At 39.8% G+C, this 24,928-nt stretch overlaps 1 protein-coding gene across 2 annotated transcripts; it reads left to right on the forward strand.

Annotated features, from left to right (window-relative positions):
• The first annotated feature begins 852 nt into the window (after positions 1–852).
• Positions 853–23,993, forward strand: coq8aa (coenzyme Q8A, genome duplicate a). Of its 2 annotated transcripts, XM_072440853.1 has the most exons (17): positions 853–1,030; positions 9,449–9,548; positions 9,628–9,707; positions 10,482–10,723; positions 11,310–11,493; positions 11,564–11,630; positions 14,099–14,164; positions 14,517–14,654; positions 17,934–18,019; positions 18,148–18,288; positions 20,886–20,967; positions 21,057–21,150; positions 21,255–21,396; positions 22,006–22,113; positions 22,186–22,251; positions 22,367–22,453; positions 23,049–23,993. In XM_072440853.1, the coding sequence occupies exons 2-17, from the start codon at positions 9,455–9,457 to the stop codon at positions 23,331–23,333; spliced, it is 1,962 nt and encodes a 653-aa protein (XP_072296954.1). In that variant the 5' UTR covers positions 853–1,030; positions 9,449–9,454; the 3' UTR covers positions 23,334–23,993. The 2 variants fall into 2 exon arrangements, with proteins under 2 accessions (XP_072296954.1, XP_072296963.1); XM_072440862.1 differs by lacking the exon at positions 853–1,030 and having other exon boundaries at positions 9,430–9,548; positions 14,520–14,654.
• Positions 23,994–24,928: the final 935 nt, after the last annotated feature.

Consider the following 24,928-nt stretch of genomic DNA (forward strand, 5'->3'; position numbering starts at 1 on the left):
CTTTTTACTGTAAAATTTGAAAAAATTCTGCAACAATAGGCTAAATAGCACACATTTGTATGAGATACAGACCTAATATTAATGTTCTAAGTCTTATTAAAGGTGTGGAGGCTCATCAAAAGTACATAAAATGCAGCATTTCCAATGAGTCACTTCCTTGTCATCATCCGTGGCTGTATATGTTTCAAAATGCGGCCCTCGGTGAAAAAGGTTTGGACACTTGTGATCTAAGTAATGACAGACTGCGCTTTCTGGATGTGTCCAGCAGAGGGCGCCACGCGCCTGTGTTAACAGAGCCATGGCGCTCCCACTGTTTCCATCCTTAAACTTGTGTTCTTTGTGTTTGAACACGCTCCAGTGTCAGAGGATTGTAAATGTTTTTCAAAAATAATGTCAAATGAGGCCAAACCAAAGCACTGGAAGAACAACTTTTAGGACTACGACAAAGTCTGGGGAATAAAGTCTGGCGGTAATGCAACACTCGGATGCCATAAAACAGCAACAACAACAACATGTGCCAAACCCACGGACACTGACAAACCAATCAGAGGCCTTGTCTCAGGCCCCGCCTCCTGTCAACGTGCTGAAAGACCAATAGAAAGCGCGTGGGCGGGACAATAACAAGGCGTTGTTGAAAATATGTGAAGGCGGAAAACAGACATGTAGCTCATGCACTTTTAAAGAAAGAATCTGTTCACTTCTAGAAGCAAAACTCTTTTAAAACTCCTCACTTTGTTGCAGAGACTCTGCTCATGCGCAGTTGTGCGCGGCGCTCTTGTTGTGCGCAGTGAGGTCAATAGTGCGCCGCGTCTGCGCAGCTCCAGTGTGCACAAGTGGCACAAGTGTGAGTTGGTAAATAAGACTTGACCTCGTGCAGCAGAGGGACAAACTGGATTAGGAGCTGTGTGGACAGTCGCAGCAGAATCTGTCTCATACTATGTCCCTGTGACACTGCAGCATCAGACACGTGCTGCTGAGCCAGAGGAACATCGCTGACTTTCACTCGGAACCCGCAGATCTGCGCTTCAAGGTGAGTTACATTTCTGAATCAAAACATGTGTTTATTTTTGCTTTTCCTTTGAGAATCAGTGCAACTTAAGCACAGGAAACGACTACACAAGTGTGTTATTACTGTTAGAGGAAGCTTCAGACTGTGCCTCTTCTTCTCAGCACACTTTGTACTTCATGGGCCTGTCACTGGACTCTAACTTCATTCAGAGCAGTTTTACTTGTCCTGGGCCTCTAACGGTCTAAAATACTTATTTGTGTAAGATCAAAGATGTAAACGTTGCACTGCGCTTTAGGGAAGTTTTACATAATTAATGGCAAAAGTAAAACCGCTATAAAAATGAATTGTGTCGTCGAAATCTGCAAAGATCAGCGACTGAAACGCAAATAAACTGCCTTTCTGTTGTAAGTTCTGGATGAACAGGATGTTTTTCCACGTGTCATATCAGCCTCTGATCAAGATAGAGCGCGTGCGCAGTTTAATCTCAAGTGCAACACAAACGTGCACTTTTATATTGCTTCATTGTTTTGTGTATTTAAAACACACCCACAGCTTTTCTCAACCCACAATTTCTGCAAACAAAAGGCCTTTACTGGTGTTTTAAAGAAAATACATCTAACATATACAAATGTTTATTGACAGACTTGACCCAGGGTGCAGTTTTTCTACATTTGATGGTGGGATTTTGGTGCTTTCCACAGTAATAATTATACATCAAGTTCATATCTAAATCTGCATCCAAATGTCCCTTGTCTTCCCTTTGCTTTTGGCTCCTGATGAGAAGATGCAATGTTGTGTCATAGTTTTAAATGTTCTGACTTGTTCTGGCCTCTTCGCTCACAGATTTAGAAACTGCACAGGGGTCATTGCATCTATTTTCAAAGCCGTGAGTCAACAGCTTGTGCAGTTGTAGATCTCAGACAACAGCTGAAGCTTAGTTGAGTTTGGCCAGGCACAGTTCAATGACATGCACATGCACAATACGCCATAACAAAATGCTTTACGTGTTTCTAGCGTCTCCTCTTTCCTGGTCTGCTGCAGAGCCCAGACTATTAATACAGCACACAGCGATGGCAGAGTTCTGTAATGTATTCATATGTTAGTACTTTAAACAGTACTGGGCTGAAGTTACCGTTATCATCATGACTAGTGGAAAAATAGAAATAATTGTAACATAATCGTAATCGCCATCTGGACTAAACAGACTCTGAAACACATATAAACATTTTCATTTTCAACAAGGACAATTGCGATATTGAAAAAAAAAACTCAAAAAAGATTTAAACAAATTCCTATTTTCATTAACGGTTGACTGTATTTGTAAATATTCTCTATTTAAAAGCAGTCAGTCGCCACATTTTAACCTTTATTTGGTCGATATTATCAAAAAGTCTCAATGTTCAATAGAAATAAAGGCTGACTACCGTAGTTCATACTAAAATAATTGATAGTTGCAGCCTTAACTTTAAACAATGTCTTACAGCTGAAGGATTTTGTCACTTGTGCTCATTACCGTATTTTCCGGACTATAAGTCGCACCTTTTTTCATAGTTGTGTCCGGGGTGCGACTTATACTTTATATTTATACTTATATACTTGTACTTATACTCCGGAGCGACTTATATATGATATTATTTGTTATTTTCACACTTGCAACCGCATTTCACACTCCAGTGCGACTTATGTATGTTTTTTTTTCTCTATTATGCATTTTTTGGCTGGTGCAATTTATATTCCGGAAAATACGGTATGTCGAACTTCAACCCAGATTATTCATGAATTAGATTAAGTTTTCGACCGTTATCGTTGAGACATGACAGACGTTTTTATGACTTTAGTTTTGCCGGCGTCCTCTACAGCGCTGACACCAGACGTAATACAACAGTTGTGACTAAACTAAAGTTAGTCTTCTACAGTCGAAGCTCAGGTGCTGAACACGCCCTCGCACTGACGGACGAATGGGAAGTTGGCTCGATTGCCTCAGCGTTTCTCCGGAAGGCCAGAGACTTTGTAAACACTGCTTTTTACCCGCTCTTGTTGACACTGTAGATTTGAGAAGGTAAAAGCGCCGCAGTGCGTGTGAAAAGGGCCAGCACGTGCACTCTGTGGCTCTGTGGCGGGACACGCTCTTGCAGGACATTTTGATAATAATGCTTCCTTTTTTACACAAAAGACTGTGATTTGCAGCACGAAATTATAGCACTGTCTTCATCATTTTGTCTGATAAAGCTAAAGCTCATTGGTAAACTGTTGAGAAAAGGGCTAATCTTATCTTGTTTATGTGATAGTTTCGATGCTAGTTTCAGTATCGATTAGTTTCTGATTTTCGATACGTTTTACTAGGACGGGACAAAATGAAAACGCAAACTCTGCAATTATTTAGATCATAGAAACAAGTCTGTGTAATCCCTAATTCGTCCACAGTTTTTAGAAATAAAAACAGTGTCCAGATCAATACAACTGAATCTTTTTCTATTATAGATCATTGAAAATCCTTTGCAAATATTCAAATATACTGTGTTTGTATCAAAAAATAGCTCTTGCTGTACCTAAACATGTTTTGAAATGCATGCTATTATTGTAGAAAAAGATTCAGTTGTAGTGCGTCCAGATGACTACAACTGAATCTTTTCCCACAATGCAACACTCCTGGACGAATGAGGGATTACACCAACATGCTATTATTGCTTTCTTTCATATATCAGCCTTTAAATGTTTGTTTCTGACGGTGTTTGCACTGAACAGAATCCTCCTTTTTAAACATTTATCACAAATTGAATCTCAGTTACAAAGTTTGTCAGAGAAATTGCTGTTTATTTTCCCCTCAAATTCATACTTTTAAGTCACAGTGAATAATTTATACCTGAAGAGATGTTTTTAGTATTAACTGGTGTCCATTTTGCATTGCCATATTTAGTCCTGGCCTCCTAAAGAAAACCTCACAGGCTGAAAGGAAAAAGCTGACGTACTTAGCGCTTCAGTGTGTGCGGATTGTTGCACATGTTTAAAAGGCAGTGGTTTTTCCCTCTGGCTCAGATCTTCAGAGCACGTTGAAGCTTGTCGTCACACCCACAAACGGCAACAAAAGCACATGGTAATAAAGTATATGAAGAATGTTGTTGGAGAAATGCCTGTTCATGTCTTTTTATAGCAAAGTCTTGTTCTTGTACTTTAGACGTCTTAAAACATGGTGTGGAATGCATGTGTTTATTGTGTCCTTTCATATGTCAGTCTTCTGTCAATGGGGTTGTTTTTACAAAGTGCACAGCAATATTAGTCAGAAGAATCACATTCATACAGTCTTCCTGAAGATGTGAGACAGGCTTCAACTCTGACAATGTTCAAATCTAAGCTAAAAACAGTTTTGTTTAGCTGTGCATATGACTGAAAGGATTTTTTCTTTGCACTCTTCTCTTTTGTTTGTGATTTTATTAGTTTAGAAAATCAGTTGGATTGATAATTTTAATTTAGTTAATTTTATTGTGTTTCTGTAATTTCTTTGTGATTTGAATGCATTTTTCCTGCTGTGAAGCACTTTGAATTGCCTTGTGTATGAAATGTGCTCTACAAATAAACTTCCCTTGCCTTGCCTTCATCATAAATTGCACAACCTCAATTTTGATCTTTATTACTTTATCACCAAGATGTTCAAATCAAATCAAATCAATTTATTTTTGTAAGGCCCAAAATCACAACAACAGTTGCCTCTGAGGGCCACAGGGAGAAATGAATCAACAATGTCTGTGGTGGCGATGAAGTCAGACAATGTCTGTGGTGGCGATGAAGTCAGACAATGTCTGTGGTGGCGATGAAGTCAGACAATGTCTGTGGTGGCGAGGGACGATGTCCCAGGGTCCTCTGTCCTTAGACTCTCCTTCTCGGCCAGGAAAAACTACAAAAAAAACCTCTTTGGGAAAAAAGCGTAGAAACCTGCAGGAGATCCAGTGAAGGAGAGATCCGACTCTCACAGACGGACAGACGGACACGAGGAGACTGGAGCTGGAGCCACTCTTCAGACAGATGAGGGACCGACTGAGGCGAACTGGACCCACTCTTCAGGCAGATGAGGGACCGTCTGAGTCGAGCTGGACCCACTCTTCAGGCAGAAGAGGGACCGTCTGAGTCGAGCTGGACCCACTCTTCAGGCAGATGAGGGACCGTCTGAGTCGAGCTGGACCCACTCTTCAGGCAGAAGAGGGACCGTCTGAGTCGAGCTGGACCCACTCTTCAGGCAGAAGAGGGACCGTCTGAGGCGAGCTGGACCCACTCTTCAGGCAGATGAGGGACCGTCGGAGGCGAGCTGGACCCACTCTTCAGGCAGAAGAGGGACCGACTGAGGCGAACTGGAGCCACTCTTCAGGCAGATGAGGGACCGTCCACACAGGGCAGGGACCACTTCACCAGGGGAGGGGCATCTGGGTCCACAGGTCCTCAGGAGTGAGAGAAAGAAAAGAAGGCGGTGAACAGTTTGCAAGTGGAATCAAAAAATAAATATTGTTTGATAGCATAAGTAGTCAGAAGAAGAAGAGGATAGTGCTCAAGCTGTCATACTTCCCCCAGCATAGTTACTCCTAGGGCAGCGTAGCTAAAGCTGTGGGTTTATCTTTCTGTTCCTAACTACTCTGACCATAAGCGATTTCGAAGAGGAACGTTTTAAGCCTGGACTTAAATGAAGAGACTGTGTCAGCATATTTAACATGGGTCGGGAGCTGATTCCATAACACAGGAGCTTGGTAGCTAAACGCTCTACCTCCTACAGTACTTTTAGAGACTCTTGGCACCACCAGAAGGCCAGCATTCTGAGAGCGAAGAGCTCTGTTTGGATGTTAAGTAATATTGCCCAACAACGTGTGCAACTGTAAATGTTGAATAAATGGACATCAGGAGCTGTAGAGCATTCTTTTTGCACTTTTGCTAAGGCCTTCGTCTGGGTTTGCATGTTCTGCCTGTGTCTTTAGTGCGTTTCCTCCAGTGACTCCAGTAGCCTAAAAACACAAGTTATAACCAAACCTTGAGCTGAAGTTGGGTTCCCAGGTATAGTGGGTTAATCGATAATTGTGATATTCGGGTCACAATATAATCGTAAGCAATGAAATAGAAGAATCATGACAATTTTAGAAGCAACATTTTGTCTTTTTTAATTCAATCTAAAATGCATCTAAACTGTACAGTACTTTTTATCTGGTTGTTTTTGTCACATTAAGTTTATTTTGTCATTCAGGAAGTGAAATGACTTTCACTCTTTGCTTCAGGTCTCAATAATCGTGAATAATCGTTAAATTGCATGGTTTTTCTCACTATATTCGTCACATTTTGTCCACATCTAATCCTCTTGTTTGTTAAAAAACATGTGGTTTGAAGTTCCGACTTATTTTATGGCAGTGATTAAAAGTCTATTGTTTATATTAAATCATAAAATTAATATTGAAAGCCATATTTGTTTTTAATAAGACCAAATAAAATAGAAAATGTAGACCATTCAATATAAGAGAAACAAATCTGGATTAATTTTCCTACTTCAATCTTTACTTTAGAATTAAATTAATAAAACATAAGGTCAATTTAAGCTGGGAGATGAGGCCAAAAAATAAAATCTCAAAGTAAAGATGCTCAATTGTTAAATATTGGCGAGGCAGAGTAGAACTGAAAGCAGCTGCAATAAACTTATAGCTTTCACAGATTACACTACTTAAAGCTTGTTATTTAAAAATGTCATGCCACACTCACAAAGAACAACTGCCCATAATCTGAAGCTAATCCATCCAGGCCATGTCCCCATTTACTGGTGGTCACTGGTTTATTTCCTGTGGACGTGGCATTAACACTTCCTGGTTTGGGATCAAATATGTGTTTCCTGCCGGGACAGACTGGGAGGCACAGATTTGTTTTTACTTGTTCACACTTAAACTAAATAAAGTGAGAAGTTCTGCCCGCGGTGGAAGTTTTCTGGTGGAGACTGTTGACAATTGAGAACCGAGAAAAAGCTCATCTTGACTCAATTCTGTTACAAAATTAATCTTGCTCTTGACGAAAGTCAACCGACGTCTTCATCACGACGTCTACTCGACGTGTGAGCAGGAACCGGGAGTTTCGCTCAATCACATTTTACATCGGTAAAATCAAAAGTGCAGCGATTTTCATATCTTACCATCCCCACGGATGGTTTTTTCCGCAGCTTTTGGATTCGCTCTCGAAACGTACGGCCAGTAAATATGAGATCAAATGTTTACTGTCGGGTTTTCATTATTTTGAAATTCAGGTCGGTCGGGTTACCGGAAACACAGGGTTTTTTTTGGCCTTAGTTTGTCTTTTATTTGAAAATAGTCATGAGGGAGAAGTGTGAAAAGTGTTGATGCTTGTCGCTCCGTGTGCACAGCACATGTGCCCTCCATCTAACCGGTTAGCCATTTTTCACATCGTCGATTATTAAAGACCCAAATTAATCAAATGAATTGTACTTATTGGTCAACATTTGTAGCACAAACCATTAATGGGAAGTTATTTTCACATTTGAGCATAAACCTGACTCTGTCTGGAATAGGACTGGGCAATGTTGCATTTCAGTTTGTGTCTGTTTTAATTTACACGTAAATAAAGATACTGCTTAAATTGTGACAAAACTGAAATTGTGATTTTTTTCTTTTCACTTTTATAAACAAAAGATAAAACGTAACACAAAAAGAATAGAACACAGAATAAATTAAATGAAAACGCAAGTAGTCATCAATTAGACATGAATACAAACTGCACTTTTAAATTAAAATAAGATTGACAATGATTCCAAAATCTAATTTGTCAAATTTGTCATTTTCCAAATTAAGTCTGATAAGCCCAGTCCTTGATCTTTGGTCAGGTCTGTGTCCAAAAGCACGCTCCAAGTGTATCCACTGATTGTGTCCATGGCAGGAGTTTTGAGCCTCCTGCTGCCACAGTTTCTCCAACAGTCTGCACTTCCCTGTGAGTAATGGGCACTTTGACATGGCGTTATACAGAAACAACACTTGATTTTGTGGTTCTCCGCTCAGATGTACATGTACTTTCTTACTCTTCATCATTCAGAACAAAGTGACAATTTTATATTATTCCTCTTGAAAGTTCTGATTTATTAGTTTTAACAAATATCTCAGTCAAGGGGCTATGATGGTCATTAATAACTCCTCATTTGTAAATACCCTTAAAAGTCCTTCTCCCAGCTGAAGGATTCTTTCAACTCATCAAAGCTTTTTAAATGATTCTTCTTTACAATCTGGTAAAAAACCTTTATACCTTTGGTTGTCCAGACTTTAAATCTTGAGTCTGTGCTGTTAAGTGTGCAATTTTGATCATAAGCCAACCAATTTAAAATGTCATCATCTTTGTTTAATTTGCATGGTTTGATCGGCTCCTTCCAGGTTGTAAGATTTCACCCTTGGCACAACGTTCGTCATTTTTCCATTGAGCTTTTTATATATATATATATATATATATATATATATATATATATATATATATATATATATATATATATATATATATATATATATATATATATATATATATATATATATATATATATATATATAATATAACCTTTTATACATACTATGTGTAAATACTGTTCAATGGATCCCTTAAAGTGGTAAAGCTCAGTGACGACTCTTTGCCGTCTCTAAACCTGATGAAACATTGGTTCTTGGAAAGACCATTAAAGTTATATATAATGATGACAGTTCAGAGTCGGGGGAACAAATACAGTGTCAAAAGTGTGACATGAGCCAAACACGTGCATAGAAATAGCCGCTGTCCCTTCACAAGTTTCCAGTGACATTATCAGATCTGCCCGGGCCGTGTGTGTGTGTGTGTGTGGTGTGTGTGTGGTGTGTGTGTGGTGTGGTTGGTGTGGTGTGTGGTGTGTGGTGTGTGGTGTGTGTGGTGTGTGTGGTGTGTGTGGTGTGTGTGGTGTGTGTGCATATATCAAAATTTAAGATAATATCATGAATGTTGTATGTATATATATATGTATTGAGTGTATTGTTTATAGTAAATAAAAATACTACACAAAGACCTGATTTTAATTAAAAAGTAAAATTACGTTGTAAATTTTCAAACTGATATTCTTGCACTTTTGTGACACATTTAACACATGTCATAATATCGTCTTTATAGAAATATGAAAACAAATCATAATATCACAACTGTTGTTTCAGCAAAGCAATATTTGAATATTGAGTGTATTGTCTATAATCAAAATGACTCAAATTGACCGCATAAAGTGCAGATTAAAAGTAAATTGATGGTACAACAGTATATAAAGTGATATTTCTGCTCTTTTGTGGTGTACTCAACATTATTTTTTGTTTTCTGAGTGACAAGTTTTATCATTTCATCATAAAATAAATAATACATGTTTTAATTGGAGGTGACTATAACTTGCTCATTAGTCTTGTTTTGTCCCTTTAGTCCGTCATGGCGACTGACATGATGCTGTTGATGCGAGGCTTGGCTAAGTTAAGTCAAGCCGTAGTAGAGACTCAGACCAATGCCATACGCAGTGGGACAGGTATGTTTTTATTATTATTTTTATTGTCATTTTTAATTACAGAGTTTGAATCCATCTTCTTAATGTTTGATTTGACCAGTGCCAGCGGTCGGGGCAGCAGTGGAAAGTGTCCAGTCTGTGGCTGAACAGGGTTTGTCTGCTGCAATGACCAAGATCCAGGCGAGTCAAACACAACAATGAAGAGTTCAATGGCAAAAATGTTTAACCTTTTATATGTAATATCATGTGCATATAACTGATGTAAAGAAGAGTGTTTACTTTACCATTGTTATTAGTATTATTTGTCTTATGCCAGCTATTTTTATTATTTTTATTTTCTTCCCTCCATTCCCTATTAAGATATTAGGTTAGGTATTATATGAGAGGACCTGTTTGTTTACAGGAGTTTTGGTAATAAGAGTTTTTGTTTTGTTCATAAGAGTTCTTCTATTAAGAGTTTTTAAACTTCCTATAAGTTATCTGTCCTTTCCCCTGTATCTACTGCGTTGTAACACCACAATTTCCCTTTGTGTGGACAATAAAGGCATATCTTATCTTATAAATATAAAGTTATGAATATTAATTATTAAATTACCTTTAATCTAGAAAACAACACTTAGAATTGTGCAACCACATAAGAGCATTTATGTCTCACCGCTCTCTTTTTGGGCCTACTTTTTGTCAGTATTCATTATAGGTTTACAAATGGCACAGTATGTTTTGTGTTTAAAGTTTACTGTAACGTAAATGATGCCACTAGAGAGAAATTGTGAAAATTAACATGATTGCAGTAAAATACAGTTGGCTTTTGAAAACATTGCTGCACAAAGAGTAAATTTCAAGCCTTTGATTACTTTTTAAAATGGCACTTATCTGTTTTTGCAAATGTAATGTAAAAAGTGCTTCTATTAAATGTGTATTCTTACATGTTTGTTTTTTTGTTTTACCCCACAGGAGATCTCTGGGCAGCAAACCACCTCTGCAGCGTCTGAATATGACTTTCCTGAGGATGATGGCACGTTTCAGGCCTCAGAGTTCAGGGAAGACGAGTTTATGCCTGGACATTCAGGAAGTGGTGAGGAGGGATCAGCCAATCACGGCACAGCCACAAGAGGAAGCCACTCGATATTTGAAGGATATAAAGATCCATCGAAGCAGTTCACGGATCAAACCAGACCCTTCCACCTCGAATCAGGGTTTGTATGATAGAATGTAATGTAGAGGTGGGAGATAATATTAAACAATGGAAAATTACACAATTGTTGATATGGAGATATGCTAAATGAGCACACCAAATGTAGTAAAATAATACAAAAATGACTTAAAAAGAGACGTCTAGTAGTGTTTCTCAAACCTGTATGTGTTCCTCTGGTGGGACACTTCTATTCTTTACTTAATTTAGAGCACATTTTATTACTTTACTTTTCTTTGAGTTATTTCTCATTAAAACTACTGTGGAAATTGTGTATTCCCACTTTTTTCTGTAATTCAGATCTGAAATAGTCCTGTTTTATAGACCCAGGATGCCAAATCTTTTCTTTGGTTGTACTGTTCTAGTATAATCTCCCAAACAGCGTGCAAAGCGATATTTCTGCACATTTGTGGTGCATTTTATGGCCCATTCAGCAAGCATTTTTAGCACATTCCTGATGCTATGTTAAAACATTATCGGAATTGATATTGAGATAATGCAAAAGAATAAAAATATGTTAAGTTTTGTGATTATCGCCCACCTCGACTGCTGTATAACTGACGTGGAAACTGATTATAAGTGGTTTACAGGAGGCCCTTTTTGCCAAACCCTCATTTGTACACACGGAGACATTTATGGGGACAGATGTGCCAGCGTTCGACTCAGCTCCGCAGTTACCACCAGGACCCGTCCACAGTGGGAGGACTCACGGCCGAGGACATGGAGAAGGCCAGGCAGGGAAAGAGGCAGGACGCTAAACCACACAAACAAATGGTGAATAAACGTCTTCTTTATGGTTAATTACACACACTTAAAACATGGATTAAATGAGACTTCTTTACAGCTGAGTGAGCAAGCCAGAGAGAGGAAAGTCCCTGTGACTCGACTTGGACGACTGGCCAATTTTGGAGGTAAAATACAGCATTGTTGTCTTATTGCTTTTCTGCTTTTTCTTCTGTTTTTATACTTTATAAAGAGACAGATGAATAGGAAGAAGTTGTTGATTGTTGAAGTTGTTGATTATTGAAGTTGTTGATTTATATAAATATAGGGTATAGTATAAGGTTTAAGGCGCGTTATGTGTAAAAATTGCCAAAATTCTGCATATTTGGAAATGTGAATGAAAATGGATAGAGCCAGTTTTAAATTGCTTTATTTTGTTGACATATAATTTTAGCAGCTGCTCTCTTAATCTGATGTATTTGTCTGGCAGAAACCTCCCTCATTGTGCCTTTATCTGCACAAATCAATGTGTGCTCTGAATGTCTTAATTTGATGATCACGCTTAAGTTTTTGTGAAATATCTAAGGATTTCAGACCCTGTTCAAGGCTTTCAACTATTTCACGCTTTTTGGCACTTGAGATCCTTTTTCTTTCCCATATTGCTTGAAAATGGTGGTCTGCTTGATAATGTGGCCCGTCCCTCTTGGGTAATGTTTCCTTTATTTGGACGTACCTGCTTAACTTATTAGCACAGGTGACTGAGATTTACATCACTGACCCAAAGAGCTCTGAGACCCTGGAAAACAAGCAAAAATGACCTTTATGACACGTAAATACAATTTGCATAATCATTTGGAACGCTGTGTATACTGAAACCAAACTAAAAAAAAGTGTTTCATCACCAAAACCACAAAAAGCACATTGACTTTGGATGTTTTATGACTGATTGTTGTGATTTCATGTTCTGCACAGCGACCCAATCTATATCCAGTCATGTAGCGTTCATGTAGGGAGCTCATGACAGATATGACTTCATATTAATCCTCCAAAGATCTGGACATTGCGTCTTTGATGATGGATAACTTAGCAGGTGGACGGAGTGATTCAAAGCAGCTACAAACACATTGCAAGGTGGTAACATAAGCCCAGGAGCACCTTGTATCCGAGGGGCTAAAGTGCTAACGCGGACCTACTCAGCAATATTGTCTGATGGTTTACAACACATTCTGCTGCGCATTAAATAAGCCGCGTCGACAAGTGGAACATTTAGACAGGTGCTCTGGAGGTCAGAAGTCAATGTCAACATGCATTTTGTTTGCTCCTTTTTCCTCTGTGTTTTTGTTTTTCATATTTTGCTTGACATGCAAACAAGTGACAAGTGAAGACCTATAAACAACATTATTATTAGAGCAGTGTTTTACCGAACAGACCCTGAAGGCTTCACCTTTATGTTCTACTGTTGTTGTGGAGCAGGCCAATGATTGACACACACATGTGCTTGTCCAGTGTAATATTTCTGTCGCACTTTGAGCCGTATGAGCTTTACCAACACCTTTCATGAAACATTGTTTATCGACACAATTCCCAGTAGCCACAGATAATTGTGACAATGCCGTGTTTTGCCAAAGCCTATTTAATTGTTTTGGCCAGTGTTGAGTTTATACAACTAATTCTGATATTTAGAATTTGTATGGATCGCTGCAGATTCAGTGGGAGAAATATTGTGGAGTTTATTGTTTTCTAGTTTTTAAGCTGCCTTTTTACAAACACATATACTGTTTAATAGTATTTTCTTCTGCATAAATATTTGTAATTTGCGTGCGCTCCAGTGATCTTGTGTCATCAATATAGTTTGGGTCAGATACTGGGTCTGATCATAGAGATACTTAATATTTTCGCACACTTTTACTTTACGTACTCAATGAATCGATCAACACAGCATATCTTTTAGTGGACTACAGCTCTAAACATATATATGATCGTTTTTGGCTTCTGGAGCACTGTTGAGCACAGACAGCCACAAGCTCATATTTACCTGACCTTGTTTTACCGCTCTGCTCTTCTATGTCGCTCCAGTGTGTGTTTTCAAAGCCGTTATGTAATATCCAGTTATGTAAGATGGTGAAGTCAAAGGAATTCCTCGACCAAACCTTATTATTATTTATTTTTCGCTTCTATAAAAATGGGTGGATTATAATTCTTCAAATTTTAATTATTATGAGATTAGATGACAGTGATATGTAATCCTAGTTTAGACCGTCTGAAATACAAGTCCTTTCAGTCATGTGTGTATGTTTATCTTGTCTTATGGCTGAGATTTTTAGTTTTTTTTTTGGCCAGACAGACGCCACTAAAGACCACTGGATTGTTTTGTTTAGCAGCTGTTACATCTCTGTCATTCAGTGGGTGGGATATGAATTATATTGTCATTTCAGTTGTGCAACTTTCTCTGTTACATTGGCAGTATTTATTACACTTTGCACTTTATTGATTGACTCCATGCCACATTCTTACTTTGGTCTGGTGAGTGAAGTGTGTTGCTCAAGGGCAGTGGAGTATGCACTGGTCTGCACTGGCCTTTGAGTTGTGAATAAACGCCCTGGTTAGATGCTATTTATCTGTGGGATGAGACTGTTCTGTGTGTGATCTGTTGCAGGACTAGCTGTTGGTTTAGGTTTTGGAGCTCTGGCAGAAGTGGCCAAGAAGACCATGCGGCAAAATGGTATGTAACATACAATCTGTTTTTTCTTCTACTTCTTCACACCAGCGACAGTTAATCCACAAACTGATGTGAGAGAGATAGATCTGTGGAATTTGTGTTTCTGTGTTTATGGACTGTAATCCCAGTAAAGACGCACAGCCAAGTGCGCACACCTGTCACTGGTTTAAATCTCTGGTAATGCGACTGAAGACGGCCCAAGTCTGAGCCAAAGTGCCTGCCAACTTCATGACCTACTGACACACATACTCTCTGCTCGTATTGGTGCATGTGTAATAATTTTAACTTCTGAAGATCACAGTGTTGATAGACTGAACATCTATGCAAAAAGTATTATAAACTATATCCTTCACAGGAGCTGAAGGTGAACAGAAGAAAGCCGTTCTGGATTCAAGTGCCTTTCTGTCTGAAGCCAACGCTGAACGCATCGTTCGAACTCTTTGTAAAGTCAGAGGAGCTGCATTAAAGCTTGGACAAATGCTCAGCATTCAAGGTGAGCTGATGCAAACCATTTCAAATGACAAATAATAAAACATAACTGGTTGAAATCATTATTAATGTAAATATTCTGTCTAAGTAAATTGCAGATTAGCAGAGGACAAAGTTAAAGAGGGTTTTTTGTTGTCAGACAGAGTCTGGTTGGATAACAACCGTAAACAAACTACTGTTGTTGACTCCCTAGTCTAACCTTGAACAGAGACCTTTGGTTCTTTTGGCATTTATGGCATGAGTTCACAGCCAAGTTCACGCACTGCACATTTGATCCATGGCCAAAAAAGAAAATGTGCGTGTTTGAGTTTCACACCTACTGTACCTCTGTGGTTATTTGTGGGTCTGCTACACGTTTCAAATCTTTAAGATGACTGCTCAGGTATTCTCTGTAGACAAAGGACATACGCTGCTCTCTGTAAATCATCCGACTGTAAAAAATAACTTCAAATACAACTCGGAACAAAAGCAAACCACTTCAGTGTCCTGATGTTTTACAATAACAGTAATGCACTTTTAAGAGTCGTGGCTTTGTGTTTTAAACTATTGTAGCCACAGGAGTGTTCCTGTCTCCTGCTACACCAACAAAAGCTGCCCCCCATACACCCCGGCATTTCACCTGGTATCTTCCATAGACAGGATGCACTGAGTCTCAGCATTGCTGGGACTTATATACCATAATAAACATCAAACCAACCCGGGGCCCTGTGTAAAAACAGCCTCTCCTAGTGCTATTTCTGTAGTTGCAGACAGACACACACAGATGGGAAAACAAAATGCGAGTCAGGCTGCCCTGAGAAATTTGATTCATATTCCCTGTGAAAAGATAAAGCCCAGTCCCACTGAAACTAGTCTGAAACTTGCTGTGCTAAATCTCATATCCTTATGTAACAAATACAATTCTTAATTCATAATTTGATTTCTTCTTATAATCTTGATTTTGTGTTTTTAACTGAAACATGGCTTGACAAAAACACAGGAAATTTAGTTCTATTAGAATCTGCTCTACCCAACTTTAAGTTTGAATCTGAAAATCCAGAAAACAGTGGAGGGTGAAAAGGGTGGAGGCGTCTGTAGAGTTTTTAGAGGTCTCCATCCATTCTCTTCATTGTTTTACAAGCCTCCCCAGCACTGCCAACGTTTTATTGATGATTTTACTGAGATGCTTTCAGTCGTATGCACAGACTTTGATGTTTTGGTAATTACAGGTGATTTCAATGTGCATGTTGATAATATTTGTGACAGAAACGCTAAAGAGCTTGATGCTGTCCTTGAAACCTTCAGTCTTACTCAGCATGTGAGAGGCCCCACCCACAGCAGAGATGTGTGTCGAGAACGTTCAAAACACTAGTTATAACAAAGTTCAACAAATCATATGCATTAGAAAAGTTTATCATTTCCATAAACAGTGCACCTGTGCCATCTGAAAATAAGCAGAAGGAGCAGTGGAGAAATGATGATTCGGTCAGGGCACAGAAAAGGGAGTGCGGCCGGGCCGAACGGAAATGGGGCAAATCAAAGCTCCAGGTTCAAAAAGAGATTTACAAAGAAAAGCTGAACATGTACAACCTAATCCAGAGTCAGGACTAAACATGGACCAGCCTCCTGCTGGTGCCAGAGTCAGGACTAAACATGGACCGGCCTCCTGCTGGTGCCAGAGTCAGGACTAAACATGGACCGGCCTCCTGCTGGTGCCAGAGTCAGGACTAAACATGGACCAGCCTCCTGCTGGTGCCAGAGTCAGGACTAAACATGGACCGGCCTCCTGCTGGTGCCAGAGTCAGGACTAAACATGGACCGGCCTCCTGCTGGTGCCAGAGTCAGGACTAAACATGGACCAGCCTCCTGCTGGTGCCAGAGTCAGGACTAAACATGGACCGGCCTCCTGCTGGTGCCAGAGTCAGGACTAAACATGGACCGGCCTCCTGCTGGTGCCCAGAGTCAGGACTAAACATGGACCGGCCTCCTGCTGGTGCCAGAGTCAGGACTAAACATGGACCGGCCTCCTGCTGGTGCCCAGAGTCAGGACTAAACATGGACCGGCCTCCTGCTGGTGCCAGAGTCAGGACTAAACATGGACCGGCCTCCTGCTGGTGCCAGAGTCAGGACTAAACATGGACCGGCCTCCTGCTGGTGCCAGAGTCAGGACTAAACATGGACCGGCCTCCTGCTGGTGCCAGAGTCAGGACTAAACATGGACCGGCCTCCTGCTGGTGCCAGAGTCAGGACTAAACATGGACCGGCCTCCTGCTGGTGCCAGAGTCAGGACTAAACATGGACCAGCCTCCTGCTGGTGCCAGAGTGAGGACTAAACATGGACCGGCCTCCTGCTGGTGCCCAGAGTCAGGACTAAACATGGACCGGCCTCCTGCTGGTGCCAGAGTCAGGACTAAACATGGACCGGCCTCCTGCTGGTGCCAGAGTCAGGACTAAACATGGACCGGCCTCCTGCTGGTGCCAGAGTCAGGACTAAACATGGACCGGCCTCCTGCTGGTGCCAGAGTCAGGACTAAACATGGACCGGCCTCCTGCTGGTGCCAGAGTCAGGACTAAACATGGACCGGCCTCCTGCTGGTGCCAGAGTCAGGACTAAACATGGACCAGCCTCCTGCTGGTGCCAGAGTGAGGACTAAACATGGACCGGCCTCCTGCTGGTGCCCAGAGTCAGGACTAAACATGGACCGGCCTCCTGCTGGTGCCAGAGTCAGGACTAAACATGGACCGGCCTCCTGCTGGTGCCAGAGTCAGGACTAAACATGGACCGGCCTCCTGCTGGTGCCAGAGTCAGGACTAAACATGGACCGGCCTCCTGCTGGTGCCAGAGTCAGGACTAAACATGGACCGGCCTCCTGCTGGTGCCAGAGTCAGGACTAAACATGGACCGGCCTCCTGCTGGTGCCAGAGTCAGGACTAAACATGGGGAATCTGTGTTTCAGTTTTATGCAGCTAAAATCCGGAACATTCCTCCTGAAGATGTGAGACAGGTTCTACTCTGACAATGTTCAAATCTAAGCTAAAAAACATTTTTAGCTGTGCATATGACTGTAATTATTTTAATGCACTCTGTTTTTTGATTTCTGTCATGTGATTTATTTATTTTTTTCTTCCTGTTGTGTGAAGTACTTTAAAGTACTTTGTGTATGAATTGTGCTCTACAAATCATACAAAAGAGAAGCAGCAACAAAGTCCGAGACAACAATAGATTATAATAGTATAATATATTAGTTCTGTTATTTTCAGGCTGATCATTTAGTGTTTAATTGACTCACAACATGTGTTTCAGATGATGCTTTTATCAACCCACAACTCGCCAAGATATTCGAGCGCGTGAGACAGAGCGCTGACTTTATGCCCATCAAACAGATGACGGTAAAGCCATTTTTCATTTTGTAATAACTTTATGATGATATAATAACCCTTTATCTGATCTTAGACTTTGATAATGAATACTTTAGACACTGTCGATGAATGTAAGAGTTTTCTTTGCTGATTTACAGAAAGCTTTAAACAGTGACCTTGGTCCAAACTGGAGAGACAAACTGGAGGCGTTCGAGGAGCGTCCGTTCGCTGCAGCTTCCATCGGTCAGGTTCATTTGGCCCGGACCAAAGGTGGCAAAGAAGTGGCCATGAAAATACAGGTACATGGTGTGTACACTCCAAACAGAGGAAGTGTTGATAATGTCAATATTGTTTAGAAAAAGGCGGGTCTCACGTTGGTTTATGTTCTTTACTCGACACACGTGTGGTTTATGTTAACGCTGTTTTATTCAATACTGGTTATGATTTGTTAAGACTTTAGTTCTACAATTACTTCTGAAATGTGTTTCTTGTGCATTCCTTTTATATTTGTACTTTATTAATAACCAATAGGGCTGTAGACTTGTTGTCGTTTAGTCGATTAATCGGTCAATATTGTCTTGGTTTTTCTTCGTCGACTAATTGTTTTGGAGATATTAAAGGATTCATATTCACAACAGCAGAAAGGTCATTATTATTGAGACTGTGACTAAACAACAGTGAAATCTTCCTCTTTTTTTCATTCCTGTGCTTTGACATGTTACTGTTCCTCAAGCTTGTGACCGACTTGACCAAATTTTACTTTCTGAAAGACAAAATAAAGTTAAATGTGACAAAAACAGACAGATAAAAAGAAAATGTCTCTTCATTTAGGTCTATTTTTTGTGCTATATATTGGACACAACAAAACAAGGATTATCGATTAACCGAATAATCTTGAAATGTGCTGTTTTACTAATAAATGCATTGTTCTGGTAGTTTTCTGTTTAGATATTTGTAATTGCGTGGTCTCCTGTCATCTTTTGGTCTCGTTGGTACAGTTTTTATGCAAATGCATCAAATCAAAGATATTTAATTGGTCTGAGAGCTTTTGCAGCGTCCCTTTAGTCGACTAAATAGATCAATACTTTTTTTTATATTAGGGCTGCAACGATTTGATTAATCGTGATTTAAAAGATAATTGTAGTTGTTATTTGATCATCGTAATCATTATCTGGACATTTCAGACTCTAAAACACATGAAAAGAGTTTTTATAACAAAGACGGGCATTATTAAATCAAAATGACTAAAAAGAATGAACAATTTCCAATTTGTATCAACACTAAACTTTATACATCACCACATTTCAACCTTTATTTGCTTGATGATGATGTGAAAAGTCTCAATGTACAATAGAAATAATCGTTTGATTAGCTCGATTTTATAGATTATGATATTTTATTTAATTAGGAGTGGTTTGACATGGCTTTTTTTCCAGCCGTTCTAAACATTTGTCTTGCTGTCGGTGTAATTCGTCCAGGCGTGTTCCATAGTAGAAAAAGCTTCAGTTGTAGTCATCTGGACTCAGTTTGAAAAAATAGACGTTTCGACTCTCATCCAAGAGTCATTGTCAATAAAAGAATTTAGGTCGAGAACTCCGATATTAATACTGTTCTGTGGTAAGACCCGCCCATTGGGAGGAGCCTTCCTGAAGTAGAAAGAGTTGTTTGTTTCAACAGAAACTCCCCCCTTGTATCTACCGAGCTAGACTATTCAGAATCTTAATGGGCTGTTAAATCCTCTTTGTCTTTGTGAGACCCTGGCTCAACCACCCTGAGTACCTGATTAGCATCTGAATGTCCTCTACCTTTCCAGGGGTTCAGTAACCCATTATAAATAACAGGAAGATTAAACCTTAGCCCTCCATTTCTGTTTAAAGAAGGTCTTTCTTTTTTAACAAAAATAGCTTCCTTAACTCCTCTTTCAAACCATCTTTTCTCCCTGCTTAAAACCTTCACATCACCGTCTTCAAACAAGTGATTAGAGGCTTCAAGATGGAGATGCACGGCGCTCTGTGGTCCTGAACTAGTATTTCTTCTGTGCTGATAAGAGGCTTTATCAGCACAGAAGAAATACTAGTTCAGGACCAGAATCTTCCTGTTATTTATAATGGGTTACTGAACCCCTGGAAAGGTAGAGGACCAGGACAAGGACATTCAGATGCTAATCAGGTACTCAGGGTGGTTGAGCCAGGGTCTCACAAAGACAAAGAGGTTTCTAACAGCCCATTAAGATTCTGAATAGACTAGCTCGGTAGATACAAGGGGGGAGTTTCTGTTGAAACAAACAACTCTTTCTACTTCAGGAAGGCTCCTCCCAATGGGCGGGTCTTACCACAGAACAGTATTAATATCGGAGTTCTCGACCTAAATTCTGTTATTGACAATGACTCTTGGATGAGAGTCGAAACGTCTATTTTTGCAAACTGAGTCCAGATGACTACAACTGAAGCTTTTTCTACTATTTGTCTTGTTGTTGTGACCATTATTGTCAGATACCAATATCAATTGGGATGCGACGATATTTCTAGCGATAATTCTTTCAATTTATCAACTAGTTGTTTCGAATGCAATGGGACAGTTCATCTGAGAATTAAAACAAATAATACCCAGAACATGATCCATTTGAGGACGTCCTGGTGGAGAATATTATCAGACAAAAACACACAAAGCCTTTTCTCTCAGCTCATGGCATGTTTTGGAGTTGTGTGCATTGACCAGTTGATGATGATCCAATTACTAAATTAGTTGATTAGTGCGTCTTGGATTAGATTTGAAAGTTTAGTTACAAACATTTCTATTGCAAAAATGATTTACAACATTTAAAAATATATAGTTTGTTGAACTCTTTCTGTCCATTGCGCATTCTCAATCTCTAAATCTGTTTTCGTGTCCGCAGTATCCCGGCGTGGCCCAAAGTATCAACAGCGACGTGAACAACCTGATGGCCGTGCTGCACATGAGCAACGCTTTGCCTGAAGGTACAGACGACACTCACTCTGCCCCAACTTATACTTTACACACAAGCTCACACACCTTTCCACACACTTCCTTCTTTGTTTCGCCACAGGCTTGTTTCCAGATCACCTCATCGACGTGATGCGTAAAGAGCTCGCACTGGAGTGTGACTACATCAGAGAGGCCGAGTGTGCCAAGAAGTTTAAGTGCGTACATGGAGCAGACACAGAAATGCTTTACAAATCAAATACACTGTTATAAAAGTGCCGGATCGGCCCTGTACCTCGTTTAACCCTGTGTTTTTACGTAGGGATCTGCTAAAGGATGATCCGTTCTTCTACGTGCCGGACGTGATCGATAAGTTGAGCGGAAGTCATGTCCTCACCACTGAACTGGTCCCCGGGTTTCCTCTGGACCAAGCAGACACGCTCTCACAGGAGCTGAAGAACGAGGTTTGTCACTACTATTACTGGAGGAGATGAGTGAAGTGTGTTTACAAATGAGAGTGGACAGTTCACGTGGAGCCACACGAAGAGAAGCGCCATCTAGTGGTGTTTCTGACGGCGTTAGCGTGGATATTCCACATGTTAATACATGACTGGAGAATGCACTCTGGAGATGAATGACCTCAAGATGATTTGGAGACTATACTATAATAAGTCATTCTTGAATAATATGACCAACGGTTTGATAAAGTAACATTCAAATGAAATAAAGCATAATTTAATTATGTGCCAGTCCGAACGATAGATGATTATTATTATGTTGGTGTGTGTCGTTTGTGTGTTCTTTTAAATAGTTTGATGGAACTCTTTGAGTCTGTTATACATTTTTGATGAATGTCTGCCTTGAAGTGAAAAAAGAACATAATGAAAACTAGAAAATCTGCAATGGCTGAAGCCATTGCTAGAGTGTCTGCGTCTCTCTCTCTCTCTCGCTCGACTGGCTCTGTCACAAAAGCCTAAAGAATAAAGTCTAAAGAATTCCGCTTGGATACCAACCGCCATAAAACACCAAAGAATAATAATAATAATATAAAATTGTCTCTTTTTTTGCTTTAGATCTGTCAGAATATCTTGAATTTGTGTCTGAGAGAGCTGTTTGAGTTCCGCTACATGCAGACCGACCCAAACTGGTCCAACTTCTTTTATGACCCTCAAACGCACAGAGTAAGAGGCCCTGCACTTTAGTCATATTCAGCAGTATTCTGTGAGATGAATGCTTTCACTTTGATCCACCAGGTGGCACTGTTGGACTTTGGAGCTACAAGAGGATTTGACCAGAGCTTCACCGATGTCTACATTGAGGTACAAAACCTTTTCACAAGTTTCTCACTCCTTTGGTCACAGGTCAAGTTTTATTCATTTGATACACTTGTTAATCAGTTATTTCAATGATACGCTTGTGTTTTTGTGGTTGTAGGTGATTCGTGCAGCTGCTGAAGGCGACAGAGAGGGAGTTCTACAGAAATCTATTAGTATGAAATTTTTGACTGGATATGAGTCCAAGGTAAGAACAATTCAAAACATTTTTCTAACTCCTCTGCATTTCTCACAGGAAGTGGATTGAGTCATTATCTGATCACTTGAAACTGTTGATTGATTAACTGATCTCCGACTTGAATAAAAGTGACTCAGGACCTGACTTGGACTATGACCTGATGCTTCTCTACAATAAAATAGATGTGTTTGGAAAACCTCTTCTCTATGAAGTACTAAAATACTTTCAGTGCTTCATGTCCCATCCTCTTCTCTCTGCCACCAGGACTTTTTAAAGGAAGAAATGAGCTTTATTAATACCGTATAAACACTTGAAAGGACATGAAACTCAAAAACTTGGGACTTGACTTGGACTTCTGAACCTCTGGTAAAACACAGTGACACGAATCATTAATAAAGTGACTTCGCGAAGTTGCTTTATTACATTTTATAATCCTAATCATATCTGAAGTTTCCGTTAAAGCTCTTGATAGGATCAGGGCTGTTTCTACTATGATTAGATTAGAGTAAACGTCCCTGCTTGTTACTCACCTCTGTGGAAGGTGACTCGTGTAGTCAAACGTTTCCCGGCTCAGTACTAACCGCGTGTCCGTCTTCCTCTTCAGCCGATGATAAACGCTCACGTTGATGCCGTGATGATCCTGGGCGAGGCCTTCAACTCGAGCGAGACCTTCGATTTCGGCTCCCAGTCCACCACCGAGCGCATCCACAACCTCATCCCCGTCATGCTCAAACACAGGCTCACGCCGCCGCCCGAAGAGACGTACTCGCTGCACCGGAAGATGGGCGGCTCCTTCCTCATCTGCTCCAAGCTAAACGCCAAGCTGAGGTGCAACGAGATGTTCCAAAAGGGCTACAACAAGTACTGGGAGGGCCGGACCAAACCCTGAGGCAGAATCAAATCGCACAACGCACAAACTGGGGCCAAAAGTAAAGCCAAAAACGGGGACAGTTTCTGTTACTTTGCACCAGCTTATTTGCCTCTCTTTACGGGAATATAATGTAGCGCAAATTCCAATTTTAGGTTTTAAACAAGGGAGCAGCAATATTGGATTAGGTTTTTTTTGTTTGCGAATTTACTGTAGAATATATTTGATTTGAATGTATTTGTGTTGAAGGTACATTTGCGTTCTGTTGCATTTGCGTTGCTGTGTCATGTAAGTAGGACGTGTAAGTAGTTTTGCTTTTAGCGTTTTCTCCCTCTAAATTTATTGTTTAAAAAAAAAAAAAAAAGGATTGTCTGGAAAATTGACAAAGAAAACAAAATCAGTATTCACGATAAAAGGAAGCTTGTAAATTCTCAAAGTAATAATAATCTTTTCTGTTCAAACTGTGACAAGAGCAGGTTTGAGTTAAAGTTACTCCCAAGAAAGCTTCTTATGAGCGCTTCATTGTTTTTCCATCGTGTCCGTAATGGTCAATATTACAAAACGCAATCATTGTTTGTTCCAACTGAGCTAATGCCTCCATTTTATTATGAAATATTTTACTTCGTTGTGAATATCACCGTACGATGCAAAATGAATGATCGCGTTGGGCCCACGATCACCGATGTGTGTGAATAATATTCCTCTGTTAAATCGTGCGAGTGTGAACTCCAGAACCTGGCTCCGCTCTCGTCCTCTGCTCCTCGGATACAAACTGGTGTGAATTTAATACATGTAGTTTCTCAAATCTTAACAGTGCCTGTGCTTTATCAATTTAGCAAGAAATATCTATATTTTTGTTAATGAACTGTGCTAACTTTTTTAACTCATGCATTTTGTCTCCAATATTATAATGATTCATCAGTAACTTTGTGTGTGTACTTGATCAATTTAAGTAGGTCTACACAAGTTATAGTTTCTCAACACAATAAACGATCATTAAAATATGTTTTTCACATTTCAATAAAACACTGATTATATTTAAGATTTGCCTGTTTTTCCACAGTTGGAGCATTTTAGTGAAGTTTATAATGTTACTTCCTGGTTGGACGCGAGCAGTACATTTGACACACAGTTAATGCCACAACTGTTACCTAGCAACCATACTTTAAACAAGGGCCAACGTCCGTATAAAATACTAACCAGTTATGATTTGACAAACAATAATAACATATAACTCCTTTATTTTGTTAAATTATTGTTAAGCCGTTGGTTTGTGTAAATTGTCTGTTTTGGATTGAACGTCACCTATTGATGACATCACAGAGGGTTTTGAACTCTGCTCTACTTCTTGTCATTTTCTACTTTTAATTTTTTCCCCACAAGCTGCCATTTGACTTGACTGAAAACTATGAAACATATTTACCACATGTTCTATTTCACCAAACAAACCCATAATTAAAACACATGAAAACCTGTTATATGCACTTTAAGTAGAAGAACAGATTAAAAAAATCTACATAAGTAAAAGTATTAAACTAAAATAATAATAAAAAAGAAACCCTCAGCCATTTCACAGGCCTCAAACCAAAAGAAAAAACATTGACTTTTCAGTCCAG

Source organism: Eucyclogobius newberryi, unplaced genomic scaffold (assembly GCF_026437365.1).
Source record: "Eucyclogobius newberryi isolate DKJ021-1_F unplaced genomic scaffold, fEucNew1.0.hap1 SCAF_1, whole genome shotgun sequence".
Lineage (NCBI taxonomy): Eukaryota > Metazoa > Chordata > Actinopteri > Gobiiformes > Gobiidae > Eucyclogobius > Eucyclogobius newberryi.

Bases quoted from the DNA above. Each gene is read 5' to 3' on its own strand.
- coq8aa (XM_072440853.1), top strand. From the start codon at position 9,455: ATGGCGACTGACATGATGCTGTTGATGCGAGGCTTGGCTAAGTTAAGT. The intron at 9,549-9,627 runs GTATGTTTTTAT...TGATTTGACCAG, and splicing joins TGCCATACGCAGTGGGACAG to TGCCAGCGGTCGGGGCAGCA. The intron at 14,655-17,933 runs GTGAGCTGATGC...CATGTGTTTCAG, and splicing joins ACAAATGCTCAGCATTCAAG to ATGATGCTTTTATCAACCCA.